This window comes from Trachurus japonicus, chromosome 11 (assembly GCF_045865225.1).
Source record: "Trachurus japonicus isolate A0001 chromosome 11, Traja_1.0".
NCBI classification, from domain to species: Eukaryota; Metazoa; Chordata; class Actinopteri; order Carangiformes; family Carangidae; genus Trachurus; species Trachurus japonicus.
In genome coordinates, this window is record NC_140917.1 from 27,233,297 (window position 1) to 27,257,718 (window position 24,422).

The following is a 24,422-nucleotide window of genomic DNA, read 5'->3' on the forward strand; positions in this document are numbered from 1 at the left end:
GGCATTATGTTTTCAGGTTGTCCATCCCCGTGTCCTTTTACCCAATTCTCAGGAACATCTTTAGGGAATTTCTTCAAATTTGGTATAAAATTCATTTGAATTCAAGGATGAACTGATTAGATGTTGACAGTGAGGTCACAGTCACACCTCTGGCCTTGTGAACATCACGTCTTGGGATTTCCTATGGGAATCCAGTCAAATTTGGTACAAATGCCTATTTGGACTCAAGCATGGGCTGATAAGACGGTCAAAGGTTAACAAACGTGTGTCTTAGCTATACCTCACAAAATCATATGCTAATCATAGCTGCTGTGCAGCAATGGCTCAGGTCCAGGCTATTTTTGGCAAATTCTGAGCAACAAAGAGGAGAATAGGAAGACAGGACAGTTGACCTTATAATGTTCATTTTGCACCAGTTGAGGCTTGAACTCGCAATTTCTGGAACTAAAGACCGTTGTCTATCGCACTGAGCTAATTGGCAAGTGGCAGTCCAACAGTGGCTTCACAAATTGAGTAAGCCATTCACTGTCATGCAGGCAGATTTGAAACCACTGTAAAAAAAATTAAAAAAAATAATAATAATTCTTTTTAAAAATCAGTTTTTGAGGTAAAATTCCTTGGAGTTGAGTAAATCTGGCACGGGGTCAGACATTTCTGTAAGGTTTGGTGAGTTTTCACCCATGGGAAGTATGATTTCCTCAGAAGAAGAAAGAAGAAAAAGAAGAAGAATTCCTAGGAATATACAATAGTGTCCTGGCAGCTTAGCTGCCCAGACCCTAATTATGACACAGTTTTGATTGTAGGCCTATACCCAAAAGGTTAGGTCAACTTCATTGTAGCATCATAATTTTCCTCAAAACACCTCTGGCCATTATTCAATGCTAAATAATGGGGGATGCATATCCGTCCTTTGTGTATTTTTACTCAGTCAAACTACAGCCATGGAAAATAATTGAAACTCCAATTTTGGTTTCAAATTGAGCCACAACATCAAAGCCAGTTACCTGTTACCACTGATCGGTGTATGTTTCCCTTAACCTGCCAAGAGTGGAACAATAAGTATCAACAATTTGAAACATTACCAACTGAAACACACAGAGAAAGGTGTTATAAATAATATATTTTTTTTTTTTTACCTTATTGTACATAAATTGCATGTGCTCTATTATATTAATTGATATTATTATGCATTGTCATGTAAGCAACACTGAAGGTGTTTGAGATGTAGCAAACATTTTTAGGGTAATTTAAAACCTTACCTTTGTGATAATGTAACTAGCTACAAAATAAATGCAAACTTGCATTATTTACATGTGAAATATGACGTTGCAGCATAGTACATTATTCACATTTGTACTTAGTTTTGCACATGTACCACCACCACTAACACAGGTTGTCTGCACTGTTATGATTACTGTAGCAGGCAGCTTTACCATAGACGGTACCTGCAGCCACAGCGGCCCCACCGGTCTCTCTCCCCGGTCACATGATCAGTCAGCTGGTCTTCAGCACATCCGCCTGACCCGCTACTGTTTACAAATCAGCAGAGTCCGACACAGCAGGATGAGGAGTCCTGCGTGAACCGAGCAGGTATCTGAACCAGACCGAGGACGGGTTACTGTCTCTGTCCACGTGTGTAACGTTGCGTGTTGTTGTTACAGCGCGCGCTCGTGTCTCACACTTTTTTTTAGTCTCGTGGTTTTCCAGCAGCTGTGTGTGTAGCCTATCTGTGTGTGTGTAGCCTGTGTATGTGTATGTGTATGTGTCGGAAGTAGCGACGGGCCCTTTGCGTCGGCTCGGTCGCTGCTGCGCTCTGCTAGCAGCCAGGCTAACGTCACATTAGCTTACCTGCTTCCTGTCATCTCGTGCCACAGACACCTGCGACATGTCACCGTGAGTTGATTAATAACTAGTTAACTATTCAACTAGTTAACTCGCCTTCATTTAGCATCCTTAGCCCGACATGAGCTTTAGCTTTAGCAGCTGTCTGGCGTCCTGCCCTGGCTGCATCGATATAATCCCTCCTGTCACCATCCGCGGCGCATCACAGACCGACACTTGACATTTTATGTCAAATTGTATGAGTAAATGGCTTTGAATTGAAGACTAAACTAAAGGGGGGAAATAGATAGAGCTTCCTTCTCGGTGGTCGGTTCGTGCTGTAGCAGGCCAGCCTGCCTGCTAGGTTAGGTGATGGGTCCCGGGCAGTGCAGCTGCTGCTGGAGCAGCCAACACGGTTTAATGCGTTTTTCACCTTGTCAATAACTAGTTGAACAGAGTGAGTGTGTGCAGGGAGACTACAGCCTGACTGTCTGCAGAGAAGTGCAGGGGCTGTGGTGTTTTACTGCTTACTCCAGCAGTGACAGGCAGAGGGAAATAGGCTGTAGGTCAGTGGTGGTCGAGCTTCAGTCTGTTTCTGCCAATCACAGCGTTTTCCTGAATGTGAAAATGTTTCTTCCTCGTTCTTGTTCTTGTTCTTGTTCTCGTTGCATGGCAGGTCTCTGCTCAGTCAGTGCAGTGCTTCTCAACCGTTTTGGCTTGTGACCTGTTAAAACAAAGCTGCTTCCCACCCCCTGGCACTGGTTGCATAAGTCAGTTTGTGAGCAGTTGCACCAAAATGATTTTCCATTTGTTTTATTGGAATAGTTTTGAGCGCCCCTGGGAGGTCACATTTATTCAGCAACACAAGAAAAAAAAAGAAAAGGCAACAACAGGGATAAAACATGCCACTCTTCAGATTCATCTTGTGACTCGTTGTGGGTGTCCTGACCCTCAGGTTGGGAACCGCTGCTCTTCGTCCTTGTGTACAGACGGACGTCTGTCAGATTTCATCTCCTCTCATGTATTTGGTAATTGAATCAGTCAAGACTCAGTAAGTTCATGGTATTTTGCTAAGGTTAAGGTTTCAAACATGTTCTCAGCCTCTTGCAGATCATGTGACTGTGAAGGCTCAGGCTCCTGCTGTATGCTGAAGTAGAGGCATGTGAGTTTGTTTAACTGGGCTGTTTCACTTTGACTAAACTGCAATCTGCCGCTCTGACTGTAGCTGCCAGTGACAGCTTCCCTCATCACCGTCTCCTGAATCCTTTTTGAATATTCATCCTCTAAAGAGCCTGTGTCCCGTCTCTTCTCTGAAGCTGTTTTACATTAGACTGCTCTGGCAGTGGTTAAGATGAAATAAAGACCAGTTGACGAGTTTGGCTACTGAATAATGTCATCACTAGATTCTTAAAAGTCTGGACTTGTTGGAAAAATGATGGGAAGCGTTGTTCTGAGTTGAAAACATGGCTGCAGCCTGTTAATATCAATGCAACTGCAGTTGAAATTCAGTCCAAAGTCTGTAAATGGAAACTCTGCAGGCACTTCAGCAAAACATTTAATACAATTGACTAATCAGGGTTTAGTTTCAAAATAGTTTAGCCTTGGTGCCTTCAGGCCAGCGAGCCTGGAGCGAGCTCCTTGTGTTTTTCCTTCAGATTTTTTCATGACACCTCAGCATGAAAATGGGATGGACTAGTTCCTGAGTGATGTCTATGTTTTGAGAAGCTGAGATGAATTTTATTTTGTCAACTTTGGCTGCCAGTCTGATGGCGACCTCTCACCCCTGTTACCTTTCAGACGAAGTGTGGCTCTGAAATATTCACATGACTTTAAAGAACATGATGCGGAGGAAGGATTTAGGATCAGATTCAGTGATGCCTGTGGCCCCTCACAACTTGAATGTGGCAGAGTAAAGAGAAGGTGAAGTGTAACAGCCCCCACAGTAATGAGCGTTACTGAAGGAAGAGGTTGTCTCACTTGATATTTGAACGTGTTACGCAATCCAAAACATTGGCATTGCTCCTGTGAAATCATGTTTGGAGATAGTAACTTTGAAAAGAAAATGGTTGACAAGTGTTATTGCCTGTAATGGCTACAGTTTGGATTTGGCTTCATGTGCTGCTGGTTGTAAATCCCAGCAACAGATCCTCTACCTCAGAACAGATGGACGCAATGTTATTTGTCTGTTGATTTATTTATGCATTTCATTATGTATTGATTTGATTATTTCATGAAAGATTCGTGTTTTGAATTATTGAGGTGTCTCCAGGTGCTGTGGAGTAAATTATGCAGAAGCTAATTTGCCTTGATTATTATGTAGTAAAGTTAGGATGTCATTTCACGTACGACTTGGGGAAAGAAGTAATGAAGGCAGCAGAAGGCTAAGAGGAGACTCGCTCCAGGCAAGATCGTGCTAACACGGCAAGGCCTCCAGTCCTCCACCCGCATCATCTTTCCCTCACTCACTCACTCACTCACTCACAAAGGCTCACACACACAACATACCTCCTTAAAAGAAAGCGAGTGATCTGCCACGGCCTCTTTGGAAAGTTTAGACTGACTTTTTATTTTTGGAAATAAAGGACAAAGCACCGGTTGTGTTTGCAGGCCTGCAGGGAAAAAAATGTGCCTTAAAATATCTTTTTCAGTCAGATTTCAGACAGAAAGCGATAATACGAATTAATATCGTGTGCGAAAAGATGACTTTTATATTTGCAGCTGCTCAGGAGACTTCAAATCTTTCATGCCAGCCTTTCAAAGTAAAACTAAGAAAACAGGCTATTATTGGAGGTACCTATTCACAACAGTCCTCTTCTCCGTTTCTCCCTATAGTTGTGGATTAGTTACGATTATTTAATGGTATAATGTCATTTTTATGAGGGAAGGGAGGAAAACCGCACTGAGTTAAGGAGAGCATTAGTCTTTGAGGAGAACAGATGTTTCCTAAGAAAACAGGCACATACATTATGCATATAAAATAATTTCTATTTTGATGGCGTGTGTAGCTGATTTATCGAGCAGTGTTCCATTCACATGGTTAATAGGTTTAAGAGATGCCTTTGTTGTGTTATTTCCACAATTAATAAGTGAAAAAAAAAAACATAATGCTCTGTGGAAGCGTGCTATTCTGCAGGCCTGTGTATTAGGCTAACCATATTCATAAACGTGGGAATAATCCCAAGCCGGATAAAGAATGGAGGCAGAATTGGTTAACCTAGATTGTAATGTCTCACAGAGAAAGTTAAAACTTTTCTCAGAACTGGGCTTGTTGACAGGAAGGAGTTGGCGCAGGATTTACCTGAGGAGGATTTTCATTATATTTGACTTGTAAAGACTGTCAGATTAGTATGATATTTATTCTTACATGAAGCCTGCTTTGTCTGCTGCTAAACCGGACGTTTTCACCTAAACTCACCACGAAAAAGCCACATAAACTGAACAACAAAACATTCGGCTCACAGTGATGGAAAACAGGGAACGGTTAATCACCAAAAGTGGAGCAGAGAGAGAGAGAGTATTTGAAAAATGGATAAAATGATTATCAGAAAAGTAGCAGATGAATGTCCTGATAAAACAGATGAACTGACTGACTTCCAGCTCAATACTCAATTAATGGTTTAGTCTGAAGTGTCGGATAATAGTTGAAAAAAGCCCATAGGGATATCCTATGGCCTATAATGACATCTGGAGATTCCCTGTTCTGGTAATTTTCTCATTTTATAACATTGAAAAAGAAGAACAATAACAATGAATTAATGGATTCTCAGATATTTTCACATTTGAAATATCTGTTTGTCAATTGGCCGTTTCATAACCACTAACTATTATTGGCGCACAACAAGCACATAGTTTCTCGTGGGAGCTCCACTTAATATCTTTGTCAAGTTTCCAGAATATTTGTTGAAAAATTACTAGTACATTCATAACTGTGTTAATAACACACACCGATTGGTCACAACATTAAAACCAGTTACTTGTTTAAATGTTGTGTGACTGAGCTGTGTATTTGCATTTTAGAAGGAATGACTGATTTCCTGATAATGATTAAGTTCCTTAATCATTTCCTGTACGCTGTACTGTTTGTGTGTTATGTGAATATTAGACTATTTAATTAATGCATTAATTAGCCTACCTAATGACCTCATTAGCATTACTGCTTATGTCTAATATATCACAGAGTGCATCAGGCAGCTCTATTGCCTCCTGTTCATTGGAGCCGTTTCTCTTTGACTGTCATCACTTAGTGTCTGCTTTGTTTTTATGCTGTGAGCTTGTCCTAAATGTAAAAGATGAGCAGGCTTCTGTTTGATAGTCACATTGGAAGTAAAACACAGGACCTTGATTGTAGAGCTGTCTGAAATCACATTTGTTTTTCCCTACTACCTTGATGTCATGAAATCATTGTTATTGTTTATTCTTTGCTAAATCTCTCCATTGCTCCTCCTTCTTGCAGAATCATCCATTTCTTCTGAGTCTTGGCTGTGGTGAATCACAAGGCTGTGACAGTAAGTGCTGAGATAACCAGTTCAAACGTGATTAATTTGTAAGTTAGCGGAAGGGACACTGTATTGATCAGTGCAGCTCTCCTTGGAGAGGTCAGAGGTCGCGGTCACCTACAGAGCAGCTTTGAGGACTTAACCAGAGGAGACGTCTGTCAGCAGAGTCTCAGGTCGAAGGTCGGCTTCTTTATCAGCAGAGTTAGTTTAGAGGAAACGTAGCACGTTTTATCACCAGCTCTTTTGGGATGAGCCTTTCGGGAGTTCAAAAGTCACGTATAATATAAAACCAGATAACTAAAGTTTGTTTTGCAGCTTTGATCTAATCTAATTCAGTTTATACTCACTGTATCTCTTTTTTTCCTGCTTTATTTCTATCTCGCTCTCCAGGTCCGGCTGGGTCGCGGCCATGCAGCATCCCAATTTCGAGACTCGCCACCCGCTCCAGACAGACGAGCAGCAGGAGACGGGCTTCGACCCACTAAACAATTTCAACAAGAACCGCAGCAGTAAGTCGACTCTCACTGACATTGAACCTTTTCGTAGAACCCGTCACGTAGTAGTGCTTCCTCCGTATTGGGACCGTCCTTACCACACCTGCTACTAGTTGAGGCTAGCGTGTACGTGAAAGTCGCCATGAGTTGAGGCACCAGATATGAAGAGATAATAAAAACAAGAAATTTTGGAACTGACTGTGAAGTATGAGTCACAGACGTGGCTGGCAACGCCCCCGGGCTGAGGTGTTTTTATGTTTACGCGTGAGAGAGAGAGAGACAATGTTGGGGGCTGGCATGTTGTGGAACTGATGAATATTCATGCTGAGTGTCCCTGTGGAATGATCTACTCCTGTAACTAATGTTGATAGACAGCTCTCTGACTTGAATGTGTGTTCACCTGCAGGCCAAATTAGACTTATTACCACCAATAAAGACACAGAGAGAGGTACCATGTGCCGTCACTTTGTTTGCTTCTGGCTCATTCGCGTCTGCTGCACCACATGAAAAGGAAAAAAAAAACCCAAAATAACCACTGGGTCGTTAGGAAGCAGTAAACAGCCTAGTTGTTGTTACGGTAGTCAAAGGTTATGTTTTTGTTTAAGGTCCTGTGTTCGCAAGCTTAAAAAAATATAATTGCTGTCTAGTTTGACTCCTTGTTTACATCACCCCCTTGTGGTTGTGTGTGTGCCTGTTTGAACAGGAGGGTCTCTTGACAGCAGCAGTTACTCACAGTCCCAGTCAACCTTCCTCTCATACAGGTGAGTGTTTCCAGTATTTTCTCATGTGAGCCCCACCATAAACTCTTGGCCCGATTCACTGCTCCAGACTCCCCAGTTTACTGCTGGATGACACATTAGATGGACTACTGTGCCCAATTTGGAGTGAGAAGCTCATAAATCTCCTCGTCCTCTGCCTCCCCTCTGCCGCGCAGGAAAGAATGGGACGACTTGTTCCTCAACAGTAATTACCTGGCCAGGATCCGGCAGGCAGGCATCAACGGTCGACTGAGGAGCAGCCGCTTTCGGAGCGTATGCTGGAAGGTAACTGCCAAATGGATCAAGCCGTCCTATCCAGTTTGATTAAAGGAGCGTTGCCACTTTCCCTGCCTCACTAAAGTCAGCAGCTCTGGCAGCCTGCACACCTTTTTATGGTGGAAACGGAGGCCTAAGGTTTCCAAAGTGTTGATGTTTGTGACATCAGCCTGAGGGAGATTGCGGTTGAGGTCTGTTTAATAACCTTGTGTACTGTGTGTGTGTGTGCACAGTTGTACCTGGAGGCTCTTCCTGAAGACAAGGGGCAGTGGATCAATAAGACCAAGGAGTTCCGAGATCGGTATGAGAAGATCAAAGAGACGGTGAGAGCGCCACTCTGTGGTTGTTTCCCCTCAGCACCGTGACAAAACGTTTCTGCAGCTTTTTGTCTTTCTGCAGCAGGGTGCAAACCTCGAAATACGTTTTTTTATTCATGAATTTTATGAATTACTAAAGTCTCAGTTTGCACAGTTTCAGCTCCTGTAAACATGGTAGAAGCTCCGACTCCCTGTGTGCTGCTACAGTTCAGAAAAACTCAGGCTCACAATATGGTCATGCATTTTTAGGTGGAAGCAGAACATCACTGATATGTGCTGTAACAAATTCTGTTTTCTGTCTCAGCACATCACTAACCCTCGCAAGGCTGCGGGCCAGCAGGACCTGGTGGTCAACAACCCACTGTCCCAGGATGAGGGGGTAAGGGCCTGCGTGTGTGTGTGTGTGTGTGTGCCCTGTTCAGTATCTGACTTTCTGTCTATCATATTTTATATTTGCATGTAAAATGTAACTCATGGATCCATTCCCTCCAGACATAGTCATTACAGTAATTAGACTCTTTCAGTGATTCATTAACTGATCTTAAAGTAATTATAAAGCCATTGAATTGATGTATGATTAGGCAATTAATGAAATGTTTAAAAATGACAAGAAACTGATGGTCAGTTATTTTATATTTTACTATACAGTCAGTGGTTAAGTGACAGCACACTTGCACTAATAACAAGTAACAGGATATAATCTAGATGCTGACAGGGTATTTCCTGGACGGAACTATATAATTATGGTAACAACTAAAGAAAAGATGGTCGGTCAAGTTTCTTTTTTTTGTTTTCTATTTTTTTGTTTTCTATTTTGGTGTTGTGCACAGATCAGGATTATATTTTACAACAGTTCAGTATTTCCTTGAGTTAAAAGTTTTTCTTTTGCATCGGTGTCTGATTCTGTTGGTCTTATGTTTTTTGTCTCTCTTGTTCAGAGCCTGTGGAACAAGTTCTTCCAGGATAAAGAGCTGAAGGGGATGGTCAAACAGGACGTGTTGAGAACGTCAGTATCGTCAGCGCTCTCTTTATTCGATTGTTCTCTGCCGTCGGCATGAAGTAAACCTCTGCTCTCTTTCTGTATTTTCCATTTCCATAAGGTTTCCCGAGATCCGTTACTTTCAGGATGAGGATGTGCGGACCAAGCTGACGGATATTCTCTTCTGTTATGCCAGAGAAAATGAACAGTTACTGTATAAGCAGGTACGCACAGGTGATGACAAATCGCCCCAACCACTTATTCATGAAAATTAAAGGTAAAAACTTTAATGCGATTTGAAAATCAATCCTTTTTAACACCGCTGGCTGTCCAGGCCTGTGTTTGTGTGTCTGCGCGTGTGCAGTGGCCAGTGAGCTCGGACGAACGCTAATCATTATCAGTGTCTGTAACAGGTGCCAGCAAATGAATAGCCGGCTAGTACAGCATCTTTTTTGCAAACTGGAAGTGACATATGGCCGGGCAGTGGCTAACAATATCTAAATTAAAGCTGTCATCGCAGATTAGAAACCTCGTGCATCACTATTAAAGAACAACTTGACCATAAATGAACCATGTTTCCTCTCTCCCCCTGCCGTCCTGCATCTATCGCTCCCTCCACCTCTGCCTCTTCCTGTCCGTCTGCAGGGGATGCACGAGCTGCTGGCTCCCATAGTGTTCGTGCTGCACTGTGACCATCAAGCCTTCCAGCACGCCAGCGAGACGGCCAGCCCCAGGTCAGTTCCTTACAGCTGTGAAACCGAAACTCCTCGCCTTCAGCTCTCAACCTTTCGTTACCATAGACGCCCTCGAGCCCTCCTGAGCTCCAGCAGTTTGTGCTCTAAACCAAAATAGCTACTGTAACTGGATTTATTCGGGAAATGATCAATTTTAGAGATCTCTGTTTTTTTTTTGTCTTTCCACAGTGAGGAGATGAAGTGTCTGTTGAACCCAGAGTACCTGGAGCACGATGCCTAGTGAGTATTGTCTCCATAATGGACAAATAGCTGTAAAGAATAACATTGGCCAGATATTTCATTACCTTCCTGATAATTGGAATTTGTTTACATTTTGTTTTCCACCTCACAATATGTCCCTTCTTTGTTTTCTCACCCATCCACACACGCTCTCATGCCTCTGTCTGCAGTGCCATGTTCTCACAGCTGATGGAGACGGCTGAGCCGTGGTTCTCCAGCTTCGAGAGGGAAGTGAGGAAGGTCAGTTTGATCTGAAGAACAGCTTTTAACGTCGTAATTGCAGTAATTGTCTGCGCATGGCGACACAGTATGGGCTATCACGAAGATACGGCATGTCATAATTCTTCAGATATTAGCCCTGGTTAATTTGAAAACACCTGTGGTTGCCGTGGAAACAGACAGTGTGGTTTATTACCACAGCAAACACCTACAGAGACTTTGTCTTCCTGATCGCTATATTTAAATCTGTCTCGTTTAACAGAAGCGTCATTAGAGAATGAGTGTTGTCAGACCAAACTCTTGCAGCAAAGAATAGAATAGAATAGAATAGAATGTCTTCATTGTCTTTGCAACAAGCACAAAGAAAGACAATAAAGACATTCTATTATATCGTAGTGTTTACTTTCACAATAAGAGTCTCTTTCTGTTTCTCATGCTTTTTATTTGAGCAAACAGCAGTAGTCAGTGTTTCCCCTGCAATATCAACAAACAGCAAACAGGATTAGGTGCATGCTTTGTTTCCTGTGACTCTCTCTTGTGCATAGGTATAAAGTTTGACGACAGCATGGGAATGGCAGGCCTCACCTCTGACAAAGACATTACAGAGTTACAGAATATTACAGAAAGAATGCTGATCATAGTCAGATAGTATCAAAAATCTTCAGGATTGTGACTTCTAAGAGATTTTTCAGCATCTAAACAGCAAAATCCTGCATAAAATCAACTTTGGTTTAAACCCAAACAACTGTGCAATCTCTGTAAAATAAACAAATTGTCACTATTTTTCCTTTTCATGTGGTAGATTTCCATCAACGCCCCGCAGATGCAGTAAAATCATTTTTGTATAATGACTTACTAATTACATAATGATCTGCCCCCTTTAGGGTAAGGAAGAGATGCTGACCAGCATACCGTTTGCTCGGCCCCAGGACGCGGGTCCATCTGTTGCCATAGTGACCAAAGTCAACCGCATCCAGGACCAGCTGGTGAAGAAGCACGACGTGGAACTGCACATGCACCTCAACCGGCTGGAGATTGCACCGCAGATCTACGGCATGTCAGTATTTACTCCTCCAGTCGCAAGTGTGACCAATCCTGCTCTTCAGCCCTCGGCCGCACACAAATACACTTCTCCTGTCTGTCTGTGTGTGTCCTCCAGTCGGTGGGTGCGTCTGCTGTTTGGTCGTGAGTTTCCGCTCCAGGACCTGCTGGTGGTGTGGGACGCGCTGTTTGCTGACTGCATCACTCTGGACCTGGTGGACTACGTCTTCGTGGCCATGCTGCTTTACATCCGAGACGCCCGTATGCTCCATTTATTACTGAAACAATCCAATAATGACATGTGTTGTCTCTGTAGCATAAGAAACACTTAACTGGAAGAATGTGATTTCCTCCACCTCATTGAATCAGATGGAGTCATATTTCTTTAAATAGAATAGTATACATCTTCTCTGCCATACATACAGGCAGGAGACACTGAATCCTCACATAGAACAAATAATAAGAAAACCAGAAGATAGACGGTACTTTCAGCTTCGTGTTTACTCGTACAGTTAGGAGGATAACTTAAATACACAGTCCAAGCTGCTGAGATTGAACACAAGACTCGTATTGTTGATGTGAAGAATTGTAGTGCTGTTATAACCAAGTGTCCTTAAAACAACGCTGTTCATTAGAGAGGTGCTTATCTGATCTCATCAACCACTTTCATTTTTGATACACTTGAATTTCTCCTGAATGAACAGAGATGAAGCAAACGTTCAAATCATGTCTTCGAGAGTCGGAGTGTTCTGTCTAATGCTGTGTCTGCTATGCGACTCATACTGTGAGTCGCATAGGGAAGTTCAGATCTGACATTTGTGTAAATATAACATGCTTTATTTAAAGTTCTGTGGTTAGATTGTTTTTTTTAATCATTTGTCAACATCACTGATTCTGCATTTGTTTGTTTTCCTGTTTCAGTCATTGCTAGTAATTTCCAGACCTGCTTGGGCCTCCTAATGCACTACCCTCCGATCGGAGACATCAATGCCCTGCTCCAAAAGGCTCTGTTCCTCCGTGATCCCAAAGTAAGCAACTGCAAGTGTAACACGACTCGCTTAGAAAGGTGTTGATTTTGTTCCCATGAGAAACAGTCACATGGTGAAGTGATATTTTTTGTGTGGCTCTTCAGTTTCCCTCTTGGTGTCTTGGTGTGGTACCGTCAACCCTTTCACTGCACCGCAGTGGTCACAAGTTAAAATGGAGAAGAGAAAGAGCAAAACTTTACACCGAAAAATGAAGTGTATACATTTTCCCGGAGCTTCACTATGGACTACGTGTGGCCTTGTGCTGCTTTTTATTCAGAATATTTCTAGCAGAGGGGACTGTGTCTGATTTCATTTGTCTGCTGCAGTGGAGAGCGAGGATTTCCAGGACTGAAACACTCAGTCAGACACAAATCTCTGGGCTGAACTGCTCGAAAAGCAGTCACGTAGTTTGCAGCTCTATTGATCTGTGAAAAAGGGCTTAGGTGTGAGAGAAAAAAAAGAAGTTCAGTTAAAATTGGCAGCAAATGTTTCAGTTCCTCATACTGAAGTGGTTTCACGCTAATGATTTCAAAGCATTGATACTAAAGCACAGGTGCAGTCAATGAACCAGTCATAGTCATTATTGAGAGGAAGCATAGTAGATAAGAGGAGAGTTTACAAATATATTGGTGTTGAGTGTTTCACATTGAGGCCTGTACAGTACATGAATAATGATAGCTACGAGCTGAGGTGTTTCAATAAAATTAGAGATGATGGTTGCGACAGTCACAGATCTTATTCCTGTTTTACCAGTGTTACTTTGCAAATATGAAACATACACTGACTGAAAACCACAAATGACAAACTCTGGAAGATGAAGAATGACATCAGAGTTCTGCAGAGAAAAAGAAGGAAGTGTTGTTGTGTATATGAAGAGGAAATGAGAGAAGTTCAGATGTTTGTTTAGATAAGATGGGTTTTATCAACTTAAGGCATCTATTAGAAATGATATCCGTCAATTTAACAGCTAATGTAGTCGAAAATATATAGAGGCCCTTTATCAGTTCTGCTGAGGATTTAGATTTAACAGATGATCAAGCGAGGGATTCATTTTTATGAGCAACACAGCTTCTGTATTGATTTATTTTCCGTCTCTCCTCTTCTAATCAACCTGTTATACTGTCATTCTAATTAAGTCACTCCATTTTGTATATATTTCCAAATGTTAGGACAAGAGGAGCAATCTGATCCGTTTGATTTTCATTCCTTATTACATACAGAGTGAATGCAGCTATGAAAGGCTGAAGTATTACAAATGCTAGGGGCTGTTTTTCATGAAGTTAGAATTTAAATAACAATATTGTGCCTGAAGATGTTTATTTGGGGCCAGTGGCTGCTCAGTCAGTTCACAAAAAACTAAATCCATTTCTCTCAAGACACTGTAAAGCACTGCTCTTATCAGTGCTGTGATAGATCACCTCAGCTGCATTAAAACTTTTCAAGATTTATTTCTGCAGCAGACTTCAGTGGTGTAGAAAGGTTCCCATATTTCTCAATGTGACCTCTGAGCTGGCAGCTGGTGTGAGATGCTGACAACAATTTGTTGGTGTAACAGACACAATATACATGTGTTTACAACAAGATCTTTAATGGTAATCCGCTCCCACAGATTACACGTAGCTACGATTTCACGGCTTCACTCGCAGAACCCTCTCGTCTTTCACCGATTTATTTTAGATGCTCAAATTCATTTGACCATTAGAAACCATCTTGGTACAAATATGAACACGATAAGTGCAATCTGTCCTGTCTGTGAACATGAAAGCTTTTTAGTTCCTAAAAATGTCATTGCCTAATTATGGTGCCTGCTTCCTGTCGCAGTGATGTAATTTGCATACGATGTGATTTGCAATTGTTAGATTGACACGACAAAGTGCAGAAAGAAAAACTAGGTTCCTCTCTGAAAAAGAAAAACGAAATCAGGACGTAGCTGCTTTTTTTTTTACCTTGAAGCTCTCAGCATATTTTTCCTGTCACACTCTCAGCTCACTCTCCTTGCTCTGCCACTCCTCGCACGCAACTTAGATTAACATTCACCCCTTTATATGAAAAGCAGTCGCTGGTGTTTGTGTACGTAAAAAATTTGGCATCACCAGCTCTTTGACTTCAGCTGCCACCTCGCTGTCCCGTTACGAGCCGTCTCCTCAAAAGTCGCTGACCCGTAAACCCAAACACAACGACTCACCGCGCTGGCCGTCCTCCGCTTTCCCAGGATGCAACTGCAGAAAGGTGCTGATCCAACGTGACAGCGTGTCCTCCAGGTGAACGGCCATGTCACACCACGTCCGCATCACCGTTACACCTGGAGGGAAGAGGAGGGGAGGGGGGTCAGCAACCCCAATAACAGAAGATGGGGGGGGGGTTGCTCATGAGAACTGACTCAGACACACAGCAGCACATGTTTGCTTGTTTACCCAGTCATGCATAGCTACAGATTTTAGGTTGACTTGTTTATCACGCACACAGGAAACTTTTTATTTTTTTCCCGACATCTGATTGTGCCGTGTTTGTCCTGTTCCTCATGTCATAGAACAATCCACGACCCGTCAACTACCAGTTTCAGCAGAACCTGGATTACTACAAAACCAGGGGAGCCGACCTGATGAACAAGTCACGGTAAAAACACACACATCACAGACGGATGAAATGTTATCGCCTCCTTTTTACAGTAATCGTTACATTTGATCTTTTCCAGTTCCATTATCTCACTAGAGGTTTCAGTATTCATCTGTTTTCACACTTGGTGGGGAAAAAAAAACTACCAGATTGTCCATAAAACCACTCGTGCAGCAGAATCAGCATCTCCAATCTCCATCCATATGTTCCAGAGTGGGATAAATATGTCCCAGAATGCACTGCTTCTACTCCTCGTGTTCTCATACTGTGTTGGCTGTGCGTTGACTCGCCTGCAGCTTGTTTGTTAAGTTTGAGCTCCTGTTGTGGTAGTTTTTGTGAAAGCCTTGGAGGCATATCATTCAGACAGATAATTAGTCTTTACATTACCATACTTCTGACAGCTCCTTCTTTTTAGTCGTTGCTTTGTGAAAATTAATGTGCAGAGACTTGAAACTGTGCCTTTAGTGGCAGAGAGAAGGAAAAAAAACAGTATTTTAAAGTTATTTTAACATGTCAGGGTTGAAAACTGCTGAAAAACAGGTCAGCACATTTGGAGAGAAAAATATAATCAGTTGTGTCTGAGTCTGTTTATGGTCAGGCTTATAATTTTGTTACAGCGGACAGTAGCAGCGTTCACAGCTCCAAAGTGCTGGAGCAGTGCATCGGGTGCGTGCTCACTGCTTTCTGAGCAACACAAACAGAAATCCGGCACTCACACATAGATCCTCTTGTTTACTGTGAGATAAAGACTCGATGTGTTTCAGCTCTAAACGATCGTCACCGTGACACTGACGGTGGCTTATAGCTGAAATGCGTTGCAAGCAGTTCACTCTTTGCCCCACATTAAACAAGAAGGCTATTTATCAGTGAGTTCTGGCACGCTGTTTATTATTTGGGTTAAGTTTCACAGTGGAGGAGTGTAAATATCCACAGTTTTTCTTTTAAATAAAGGTCTAAAACCACCACTGTAGTTTTATCTGCAGGCCTTTGTTTGCTGAACCCGTCTCAAATCCACTTTGTTCTTTTCCTAGTTCCAGCGCCGGTACTAAATCAGCCTCCCTCAACATCAACAAAGTGTCCAGCAGCCTGCTGAGCTTTGGCAGGAAGCTCATCGCTCCAGCCATGTCTGGCGGGTCCAGCGGCATCTCACCAATCAACAGCGAAGTACACTCCTCCTCCTCCTCCTCCCCGTCGACCTCCCCCGCCTCGGGCCCCGCGCCCCCTCTGCCCCACCCGCTGGCCGAGCCCCCGTCGGGTCACGCGACGCCGCCACAAACCCAGAGCGTCGCCCAGAATCAGCACTATCGCCTGCTCAAGTCCGAGAGCATGCCGGTCCACCTCAGCAAAGGTGAGCGACAGGAGCTTGGGGGGGGGGGGGTCTTCTCTAAATCTAAAAAACATGGGTTTATGTGACTGCAGCAGCACCAGCTTTGACTCTCCTATGTGTTAGATGTAGTTGCAGGTGGAGCGTCTCAGGTCTCTCTCCCAGCCCCGACTCACACTGACACACAAGGTAACTGCTGCCATGGCAACCACTTGTGTGATTGCCCTCCCCCCTTCCCCTTTCAAATTCATCTGTTCTTGTTGTTTCCCCGCCGCTGCATGTCTGCACAGCCGCCCTGCTGCTGGATTAGACGATAGCGAGGCCCACGCTGCAGCACATGGACGCAGCGTGTGATGGTGAACAGTGACCAGCAGAGGGAGATCACAGCCCGCCTCATCTGTGGGAAATTGAAGCGATATCATGGATATCATGAGCGTGTTGTGATTGTCTGCTGACAGCGTTGCCTTCAGCGTGTGCTCCAGAAGCTTGTTGTATGTTGCTTTGTTTAGGTAACACAAGTGGCTCTAAATGTTCCGTCATCTGTCATGTGTCCTTTCATTCACACAGAAACACAAAAGACGATGGTTTTCCTTTTGTGTCTCTTCTGTGGAGTCCAGAATAATTATAGGCATTCAGTTTTTAATTATAATCTTTTATTACATTAAATAAATGGAAACGAATTATTAAGAAATGATTGATTAAATTTGCATTTAAATGATGGATTACGGAACAGCGTTCACAAAGCAGCGGCGGGAGCTCTGATTGGTCCGAGTCTACACGTGAGTCCAGCCAACACGCAACACTGGACCAATGAGAGCTCCTGCTGCAGCTCAGAGGGGCGGACACTAATTGTTAGGAGGCAGACTGATGACATGTTATTACATTAGTTCAATGGAAACTCTAAAACATTTCAGAAATAAACAAAAGAGCCATAAAAAGAAGAATTGTACATTCAAGCACTATATTAAACAAAAAACCAATGATCTTACCCATTTATTTTTTGCTGTCCATTAATGCATCATCTAAACGCAAATTTAATCAATTAGTCTTAACTTGCTTTTTTCATATTTAACAAATCCTCGATTTGAATTAAAAACTGAAATCTATATACTATTCCTATGACTCTCTCCACGCTTCATGTTCTTGTTGTTTCATTCTACTCTTTCATTTTGATATCAGATGTCCAAAAAATTACCGTTTACATCTCATCATGTCTTGGCTCATTATGTTTTTACTTTCTCATTTATCAACTTCGCAGGATCAGAGACTGCCTCTTCAGTAGTGTTTTATGACAACAGTCATGATCCACTCACTCGCTTCTCCAGGTTTCCCCTGTGCATCCCCTGTGAGGCTTGTTGCATTAACATCTGATCTACGTCCTTTTATCCCTCTCTGTCTCTCTCAGGGCAAAGCTCCAGGATGGTCAGCTCCTCCCCCAGCATAGAGAGTCTGTCCGGTGGGCGAGGTCAGCCCACCGCCTCCCCGCCCCTTCCCCCCTCCAGAGGCAGTGAAGTCAGCACTTCTTCTCCTCCCCTCTCCGCCACCAAGAAAGAGTCGTTCTTCGCCATCACTCGCTCCCGCTCCCACAGCAAGACCATGGGCAAGAAGGAGCCGGTGAGCTGTTCAACCTGCTGCGTGCTCCATTAACCTTTCTGTTATTTATCCCCACTGTCAGACTGTCCACATGTCTTTGAGTCTCTCTCGCTCTGTCTGTCAAACCTTCTCATTTCGTCTCAGCTCTAACCTCCGTGTGTGTGTGTGTGTGTGTGTGTTATCAACAGGATGAGGACCTGGAAGCCCAGGTGTCTTTTCTGCAGGGTCAGATCAACGACCTGGAGGCCATGAGCAAATACTGTGCAAAGATGATGAACGCACACATCTGTGAGTTCAGCTGTAGATGGTCAAATCTCTGTGGTCATCAGCGTCTAAAACAGCAGCCAGTTAAACATCTGTAAATGAATCCCCTGAATCTTTGAGTGAAAACGTGAAGCCATTAGCGTGTCAGTATCTGAAAAAGGTCAGTCTACCGTTTCTTGGTTGGACTGATAGCACGGAGGCTTCAGTTAGTTTATTAAACTATTTTTTTTAAAGTGTTTTTAAAAAAAAAAATTTGTATTAACCTTAATTTATACACGTAAAATCTCATTGAGACCCAGGGTCTCATTTGCAAGAGAGACCTGTTCAGGTAGCAACTGAACACAAAGTTACAGACTAACTGAACATACAGGAGACACAACACAGAACACAAACATTAAAGTAGTATAGTGCAAACTACAAAGTGCAAAGAAGAATAGGACTGGTTAAGTACATGTGCAGACCCCCACAGACGGTCTCATCAGCCTTCCTATAAGCAATTTGAAATCCCCTAAGGGAACAAAGCTGGACAGCTTCAGCCTCTGCTGGAGCATGTTCCAGGTAGCAGGCGCAGCGTAGGAGAACGCCCTCTTGCCAAGTCCGTCGTTGTAATGAAATATTCCGAAGGTATTGAAACTGTAAATTAATTATTGTATTGTCATGTTAATTGAAAATAACCCACATAGATTTTAGAGGTGTGCCAAAAAATCGATTTACATAAGAATCGCAATTCTCATTTAATACAATTCAGAATCGATATAAAATGTCCCAAAATCGATCAATAATGAAACAAATCTGCTGGCTGTCAGCCTCCATTTCCTTAGAATTTAAAAGGCAGCATGTTTTTTTTAATGAAGAGGCACTTTTAATTTTGTTACTTAAGCATAATGTGATATTGCTTTTATGCAACAGTTTCAACAATTCCATCTAAGCATGGATAAATGTTTAAAACTCAATAAATGTGAAAAAGAGACTTTAGTCATTCTGTGTTGCAAAGCAGACTGGAGTAGATCACGAGGATCCTTTGCACACCGATAGACTGAAGCAGAAATCATATGAATCAAATCGTTTTGAATCGAAAATCGATTTTGAACCTAATTGTTGCCTCAAAAATCAGAATCAAATCTAATCGTGAGATAGGAAAAGATTCCCAACCCTAATAGATTTTGCTCCATTGCTGGGTTTATTGAATTTTACCCACAGATCGCAGGCAGTCATAAAATGGATAACAGGTCACTGTGTTGCAAATAGTGTGTGCGGTTGATTTTATGGTTTATTTATTATCCCTCCAGGTAAAATCCAGGAAGTGATTCTCCAAGAACACCTGGAGAAAGAGGACGAGGTCCTGGTGTCACTGGCTGGACTCAAACAGGTGAGCGTCGTCTATGCACCAGTTGACACACTGAGCATCGCTACTGATGGTTTTTGTGGTGGTCGTGCTCCATCCTTCATCTTTTTCTGGTCGCCTGTCGCTGTTGTCAGATCAAAGACATCCTGAAGGGGGCTCTGCGCTTCAACCAAAGCCAGCTGGAGGCCGAGGAGAACGAGGAGATCACCATCGCCGACGATCACTACACCTCCATGGCGGCGGCCGCTGAAACCGCCCTGAGCGCCAACAATCACCACGGCGACCACCAGCAGGGAGGAAACAGCGTTCCGAGCCGGGACTCGGATCTGGACGGGAGCGTGAGCACGGACGAGAAAGAAGAAGAGGAGCAGGCGACGACTCCGCCTGAGCAACAGGTTAATAGTCGGCCCTCTATGATGCTACCAAATTAAAAGCCCTGCACTCATTCTAACTGTATTGGTATTAAGTACAGTTCAACACTCGGCTCAGACAAGATTATTTTTAGGTTGTTTTCTGAAATTGTTTGACCCTGTGCTCCAGTACTCAACACCTTTAAATCCGATCCTCTTCATTCCAATAAATTGTACCTGTGTGCAAAAAACTGATCCAGTGTTTCTAGTGTATTCTGTGTATCAGAATTGTATTCTTTGTAGGATTAGAACATGTGACACTAAATCTGTCCCGTTAGAGATGGATCAAACCCAGAGGCATGGTTGATAATACAGCAGCCGCTTAATGAAAATGTTAAGTTCCTCGGAGTTGGGCTTCTGTTGCATTTGAATACGTTGAACTTTAAGGCCAAACGAGCAGCAGGTTGTGATTATACAGCCCTTTTTACTTATGTTAAAATATGTGTGCAGGTGGCGTCCTCCCTCGGCTCAGAGGGAAGTAAAAACTGGGACGACTACATCCTCGTGTCCCAGGATGGAGACCTGCAGGCCGCCGAGGGAGGAGGAGGAGGAGGAGGAGGAGGAGGAGGAGGAGGAGGAGGAGAAGGAGGAGAAGGAGAAGGAGAAGGAGAAGGAGAAGGAGAAGGAGGAAGGGCAGCAGCCGAGCACACCCCTCCCATCAGGCGAGGGCGCGGCCTGGTGCGGATGGAACCCGAGGGGGCGACCGGGATCTTCCACGACCCGCTGACGGCCGGAGCCGCCTCGGGCTCCTCCAGCCCCGACGAGGGCTCCACCCACAGCAAGGACTCTGACTTCACCATCGTCAACCCCAACGACCTGTGAACGAGCGAATCTCTCCCCACCTCCACCCCCCCGGCCCCTCCTCCTCCTCCTCATATATCTGTATCATGTCCCACTCTGAGGGGAGTGATAAAAAGAAAACTGACTTAGGATCAGTGGGGGCAACCTGCGGTTTTTGGCGGTGCGCCGCTGGAGCTGCCGCCGGCTAGTAAAATTGCACATGTTGGACTGTGACACTTTGAGTCACACATACCTTATACTCTGTCTCTTTAACTGTCATCTGTGCCACTCGAGTCCTGTCTGAGCTGATGCTGTATGCTATCTCATCTGCCTAATGCTTGTCCCCTCATTATGTCAACGTCCCGTCACTCATCTGACTGCAGCACTCGGCTCCACAGAGAGAGGGCGTCATTGAACTGCTTACCCTGTCACTACATGATTACTGTGTCAGACTGGACCTCAAACTTCAGGGAAGGACCCTCCTCCCCTCCCGGCCCTCACCCCCCCTCACCCTGAGCCTGCTGTACTGATGGAGAGCGTGACGCTCTGTTTCTTCTGAATGTGGAGATGTGGCCATAAACCCTGCCTGCGTTCCGTCTGTCTGTCTGTCCTCACAGAGCGAGCTCCTCCTCTCTGCTACGCGAAAGGAAACAAGGACGATGTCTTCCTGTCAGGTGTCGAGGGCAGCTCTCTCCCCCCTCCTGAACCAGTGCCTCTGACCATTAATCTTATCTCAACCAAACAAAACCTGACTCTGTGATCTTATTCATGTTTTTGTTAGCTTCTTCTTCTTTTTTTTAATTTTTAAGACAATATTTTTAACCCTTAGACCTATAGTTTCCTGGATAAAGGTGATTAAATTATGGAATATGTCTGTTTTTTCCTTTTTGTTTTGTTTTGTTTTTAAGAATGATTCCAATGTGGACATTTTAATGTGGTTATTGATACATTTCTCAGCTGAGCTCGTGTCCTGTGAAACCATGTAAAGCAGCACACACAAAGAATGTCCCTCTAGCTGCCCATTCAGCTTAATTAACTCTAGACCAATAAAACTACATAGCTCTTGCTACTCACTGAAGTTCACCCGTTTATTTTGGGAGTGCTTTGCTGACTTTTGAAGACAATGATGTAAAATGATGTCCAAGTATCAGGGCCGTACAGCTGGTTTACAGTCACATGAATAATTATAATATTTCACTTAAAAAGGAACTAAGCAGGATTTCTCCCATGGCTATGCTACATTTTTACCTTAATCAAAAAGCTCCGGACTAATTGTGAGTTACTACATGACTTGTGACTTGTTACAGTGAGAATGGAGGCTCTCTGCCGTCCACCTGGCGTCTCACGGCTGAAAACCAACTTTGCAACATCGGTGTAGTACTGGCCGCCGCCCCGGTGTCCCAGCTCTTGTCTCTGCGGCACTGCGACACAAAAACACTCTGTAACCGGCAATCTTTTGTTTATGATGGTTAAAGCAGAAGTAAGCGATATTTTTGTGTTAATATAAGTCTTAAATAGTTCTATCTTCCAACAGCAATCACTTACATAGAGTGTTTGGACCGAAACACAGGTCTGTCAGTCACTCTGCTCTGCTCTGAGCCGAGGAGAAAACTTTTCTCGTATCCTACAAGTTTTATCCAATGAGGAGAGAGAACGGCATAAAGGGCTGTGTGTGCAGCCAAGGGATGCGCGTGAATGTGGTGACGTAGGGACGAGGACCAATAGATCCATGACGAGGGCGGGGGCTGCTAACTCCATCAGCTGGCAAGACGTTATGGTGCGTTCAAGGCAACCCGTAACTCGTGTTTTTCCGACCTGTGAAGTTGTACCAGTTCGATCTGGTGCGAGTTCACGGGTCGGAAGTTACGAGTGGCCGTTATAGTGACTTTCACAGGTAAAACAGGTCGGAAAAACACGAGTGGGTTGCCTGGAACGCTACAAAGTCGTAAGTCGTGACTTGAAGCTGTAATTTACGGTTTCAAAAGCCTGCCTGGAACGCAGCATTAGCCAAAACGACCGGATCGCTTACTTCTGCTTTAAGACTACACAAATACACACGTCGTAACATCGTATATGTTATATAACGTTATCCACCACTCCATATAGACATAGTTGCATTGCATAGTTCCCCTTTAACAGTACCGTTATCAAAGAAAGTATTGATGAAATTAAGGTTTGAAGCGTATTCCTCATCTGTGAAACAACTGGGAAAAAATCAACACAAGATACATTTCGTAGCTGCTCTGGAGCTTTCAAGGATATAACAGTCTTCATCCTCCAGCTACTCTTGGCCCAGTTGTCAAGCAATTATGACAAAATGTCTGATAGGTGATACATATTAGCTTTGGGATGCGATTGGCAGCATTCATCTTCAGGGGAACATGAATGTCTCAATATCTTTGTGTTTGGAAAGTTGTTGAGATATTTCAGTCTGAACTAAAGGTGGTGGAACCGACCATCAAACTTCTAAATTTGTTACTACTATGGCTAAGATTAAAAATGAATATTTTCACAACAACCATAGAAGATGTGATCTAACCAAAGGTTCACAACCAGCTGCTAACTGGACCGCTGTGATGTGGTGAGATTGTATTCTCTAGGTTGACTTCATTATTTTTGGGGCCATAAAACATCTGAATAATTGTGAGGTCTGTTAGTTGAGCTTGTGTCTTTAATCATCAGTGAGTCCCAGTGAGCAGTGAAGCTGTTTTAATGGAAGCTCACTGGAGGCAGAGCTTGTGTCACACGTCAGTATGAATGACTGTCTATTAACTAAAACTCTTGCAGCCAAACAGTAACACACAGGCACACACACATGAGCATCCCCTTCATTTAAAAACTAGTTTATTTCCATCCTGACTGAAGGAGGATGATGGAGAACGGCAACCTTTTACACAGCTGAACATAATGGAGCCTCATCTACTGCACCGACAATGTGTTTCTGGAATGTTTTTTTCATTAAAGGATCAATAACTTATGTAAAATATTCTTTACAGCAAAAGGATAGAATCACATAATAAAATACTGTACAGTGTTTTTCACACAAATGAAGCACTTCCAACAAAACAGTATTTGTTCCCTAGAGGCAGACGTTTACAGTCACAGAGTTGATCATTAACAGTGGTTTATTCACCACGAGGGCTTTGGGGGAAATACAAAAATATAGAACACTGTATGTGAGACAACATTTATAAGGTGGAGTTAAAGACGTTATGGCAATGTGAATGACCTCAAGTTGACTGGATGAAGAGCAGCGACCCAAGACCTGCTATGTTATGACCTATTACCTTAATGTAAAAACAGGAGAGAGACATATAGGGGCTGCACTGGTCCAACAGATAGGATGTTACCAGACCTAGCTTACTTGATATTGCTGGGAACTGTAGCAGCTTAGTGAAGTACAAGTACAGATTTACAGAAGTTTTTCAAAGGGTTTTTGTGTGTTTTTTAAACGTGACTTGGCTAAAGTTTGAGTCAGGCTGAGCTAGAAAAGTGATTTTTTCCCCCGCACTCCTCGTGACACAGCTGAAAAACATTGCACATAGGAGGAGGATGATAAACATTTGGTGTATTTACAGTTAAATACAGTACTAACAGCTGAACCTTGGCTTCGAATCAAGCTACATTCAACTCCCCATCATCCTTTCTCTTCCCTCCGCTCCCTGCAGCAGTGGGTGCCCGGCGGCA

General features: G+C 43.4%; 1 protein-coding gene across 4 annotated transcripts; it reads left to right on the forward strand.

Moving 5' to 3' along the window:
- The first annotated feature begins 1,485 nt into the window (after positions 1-1,485).
- tbc1d5 (TBC1 domain family, member 5) lies at positions 1,486-21,814 on the forward strand. 4 transcript variants are annotated; one of them, XM_085792120.1, is made up of 23 exons: positions 1,486-1,590; positions 6,275-6,326; positions 6,708-6,826; positions 7,515-7,572; positions 7,746-7,854; positions 8,079-8,168; positions 8,467-8,541; positions 9,101-9,168; positions 9,263-9,365; positions 9,787-9,875; positions 10,065-10,115; positions 10,286-10,355; positions 11,219-11,391; positions 11,494-11,636; positions 12,297-12,403; positions 14,934-15,019; positions 16,051-16,367; positions 16,470-16,532; positions 17,749-17,957; positions 18,125-18,224; positions 19,490-19,569; positions 19,680-19,940; positions 20,406-21,814. In XM_085792120.1, the coding sequence occupies exons 3-23, from the start codon at positions 6,727-6,729 to the stop codon at positions 20,775-20,777; spliced, it is 2,724 nt and encodes a 907-aa protein (XP_085648246.1). In that variant the 5' UTR covers positions 1,486-1,590; positions 6,275-6,326; positions 6,708-6,726; the 3' UTR covers positions 20,778-21,814. The 4 variants fall into 4 exon arrangements, with proteins under 4 accessions (XP_085648246.1, XP_085648249.1, XP_085648250.1 ...); XM_085792123.1 differs by having other exon boundaries at positions 16,476-16,532; XM_085792122.1 differs by lacking the exon at positions 1,486-1,590 and adding an exon at positions 1,767-1,893.
- Positions 21,815-24,422: the final 2,608 nt, after the last annotated feature.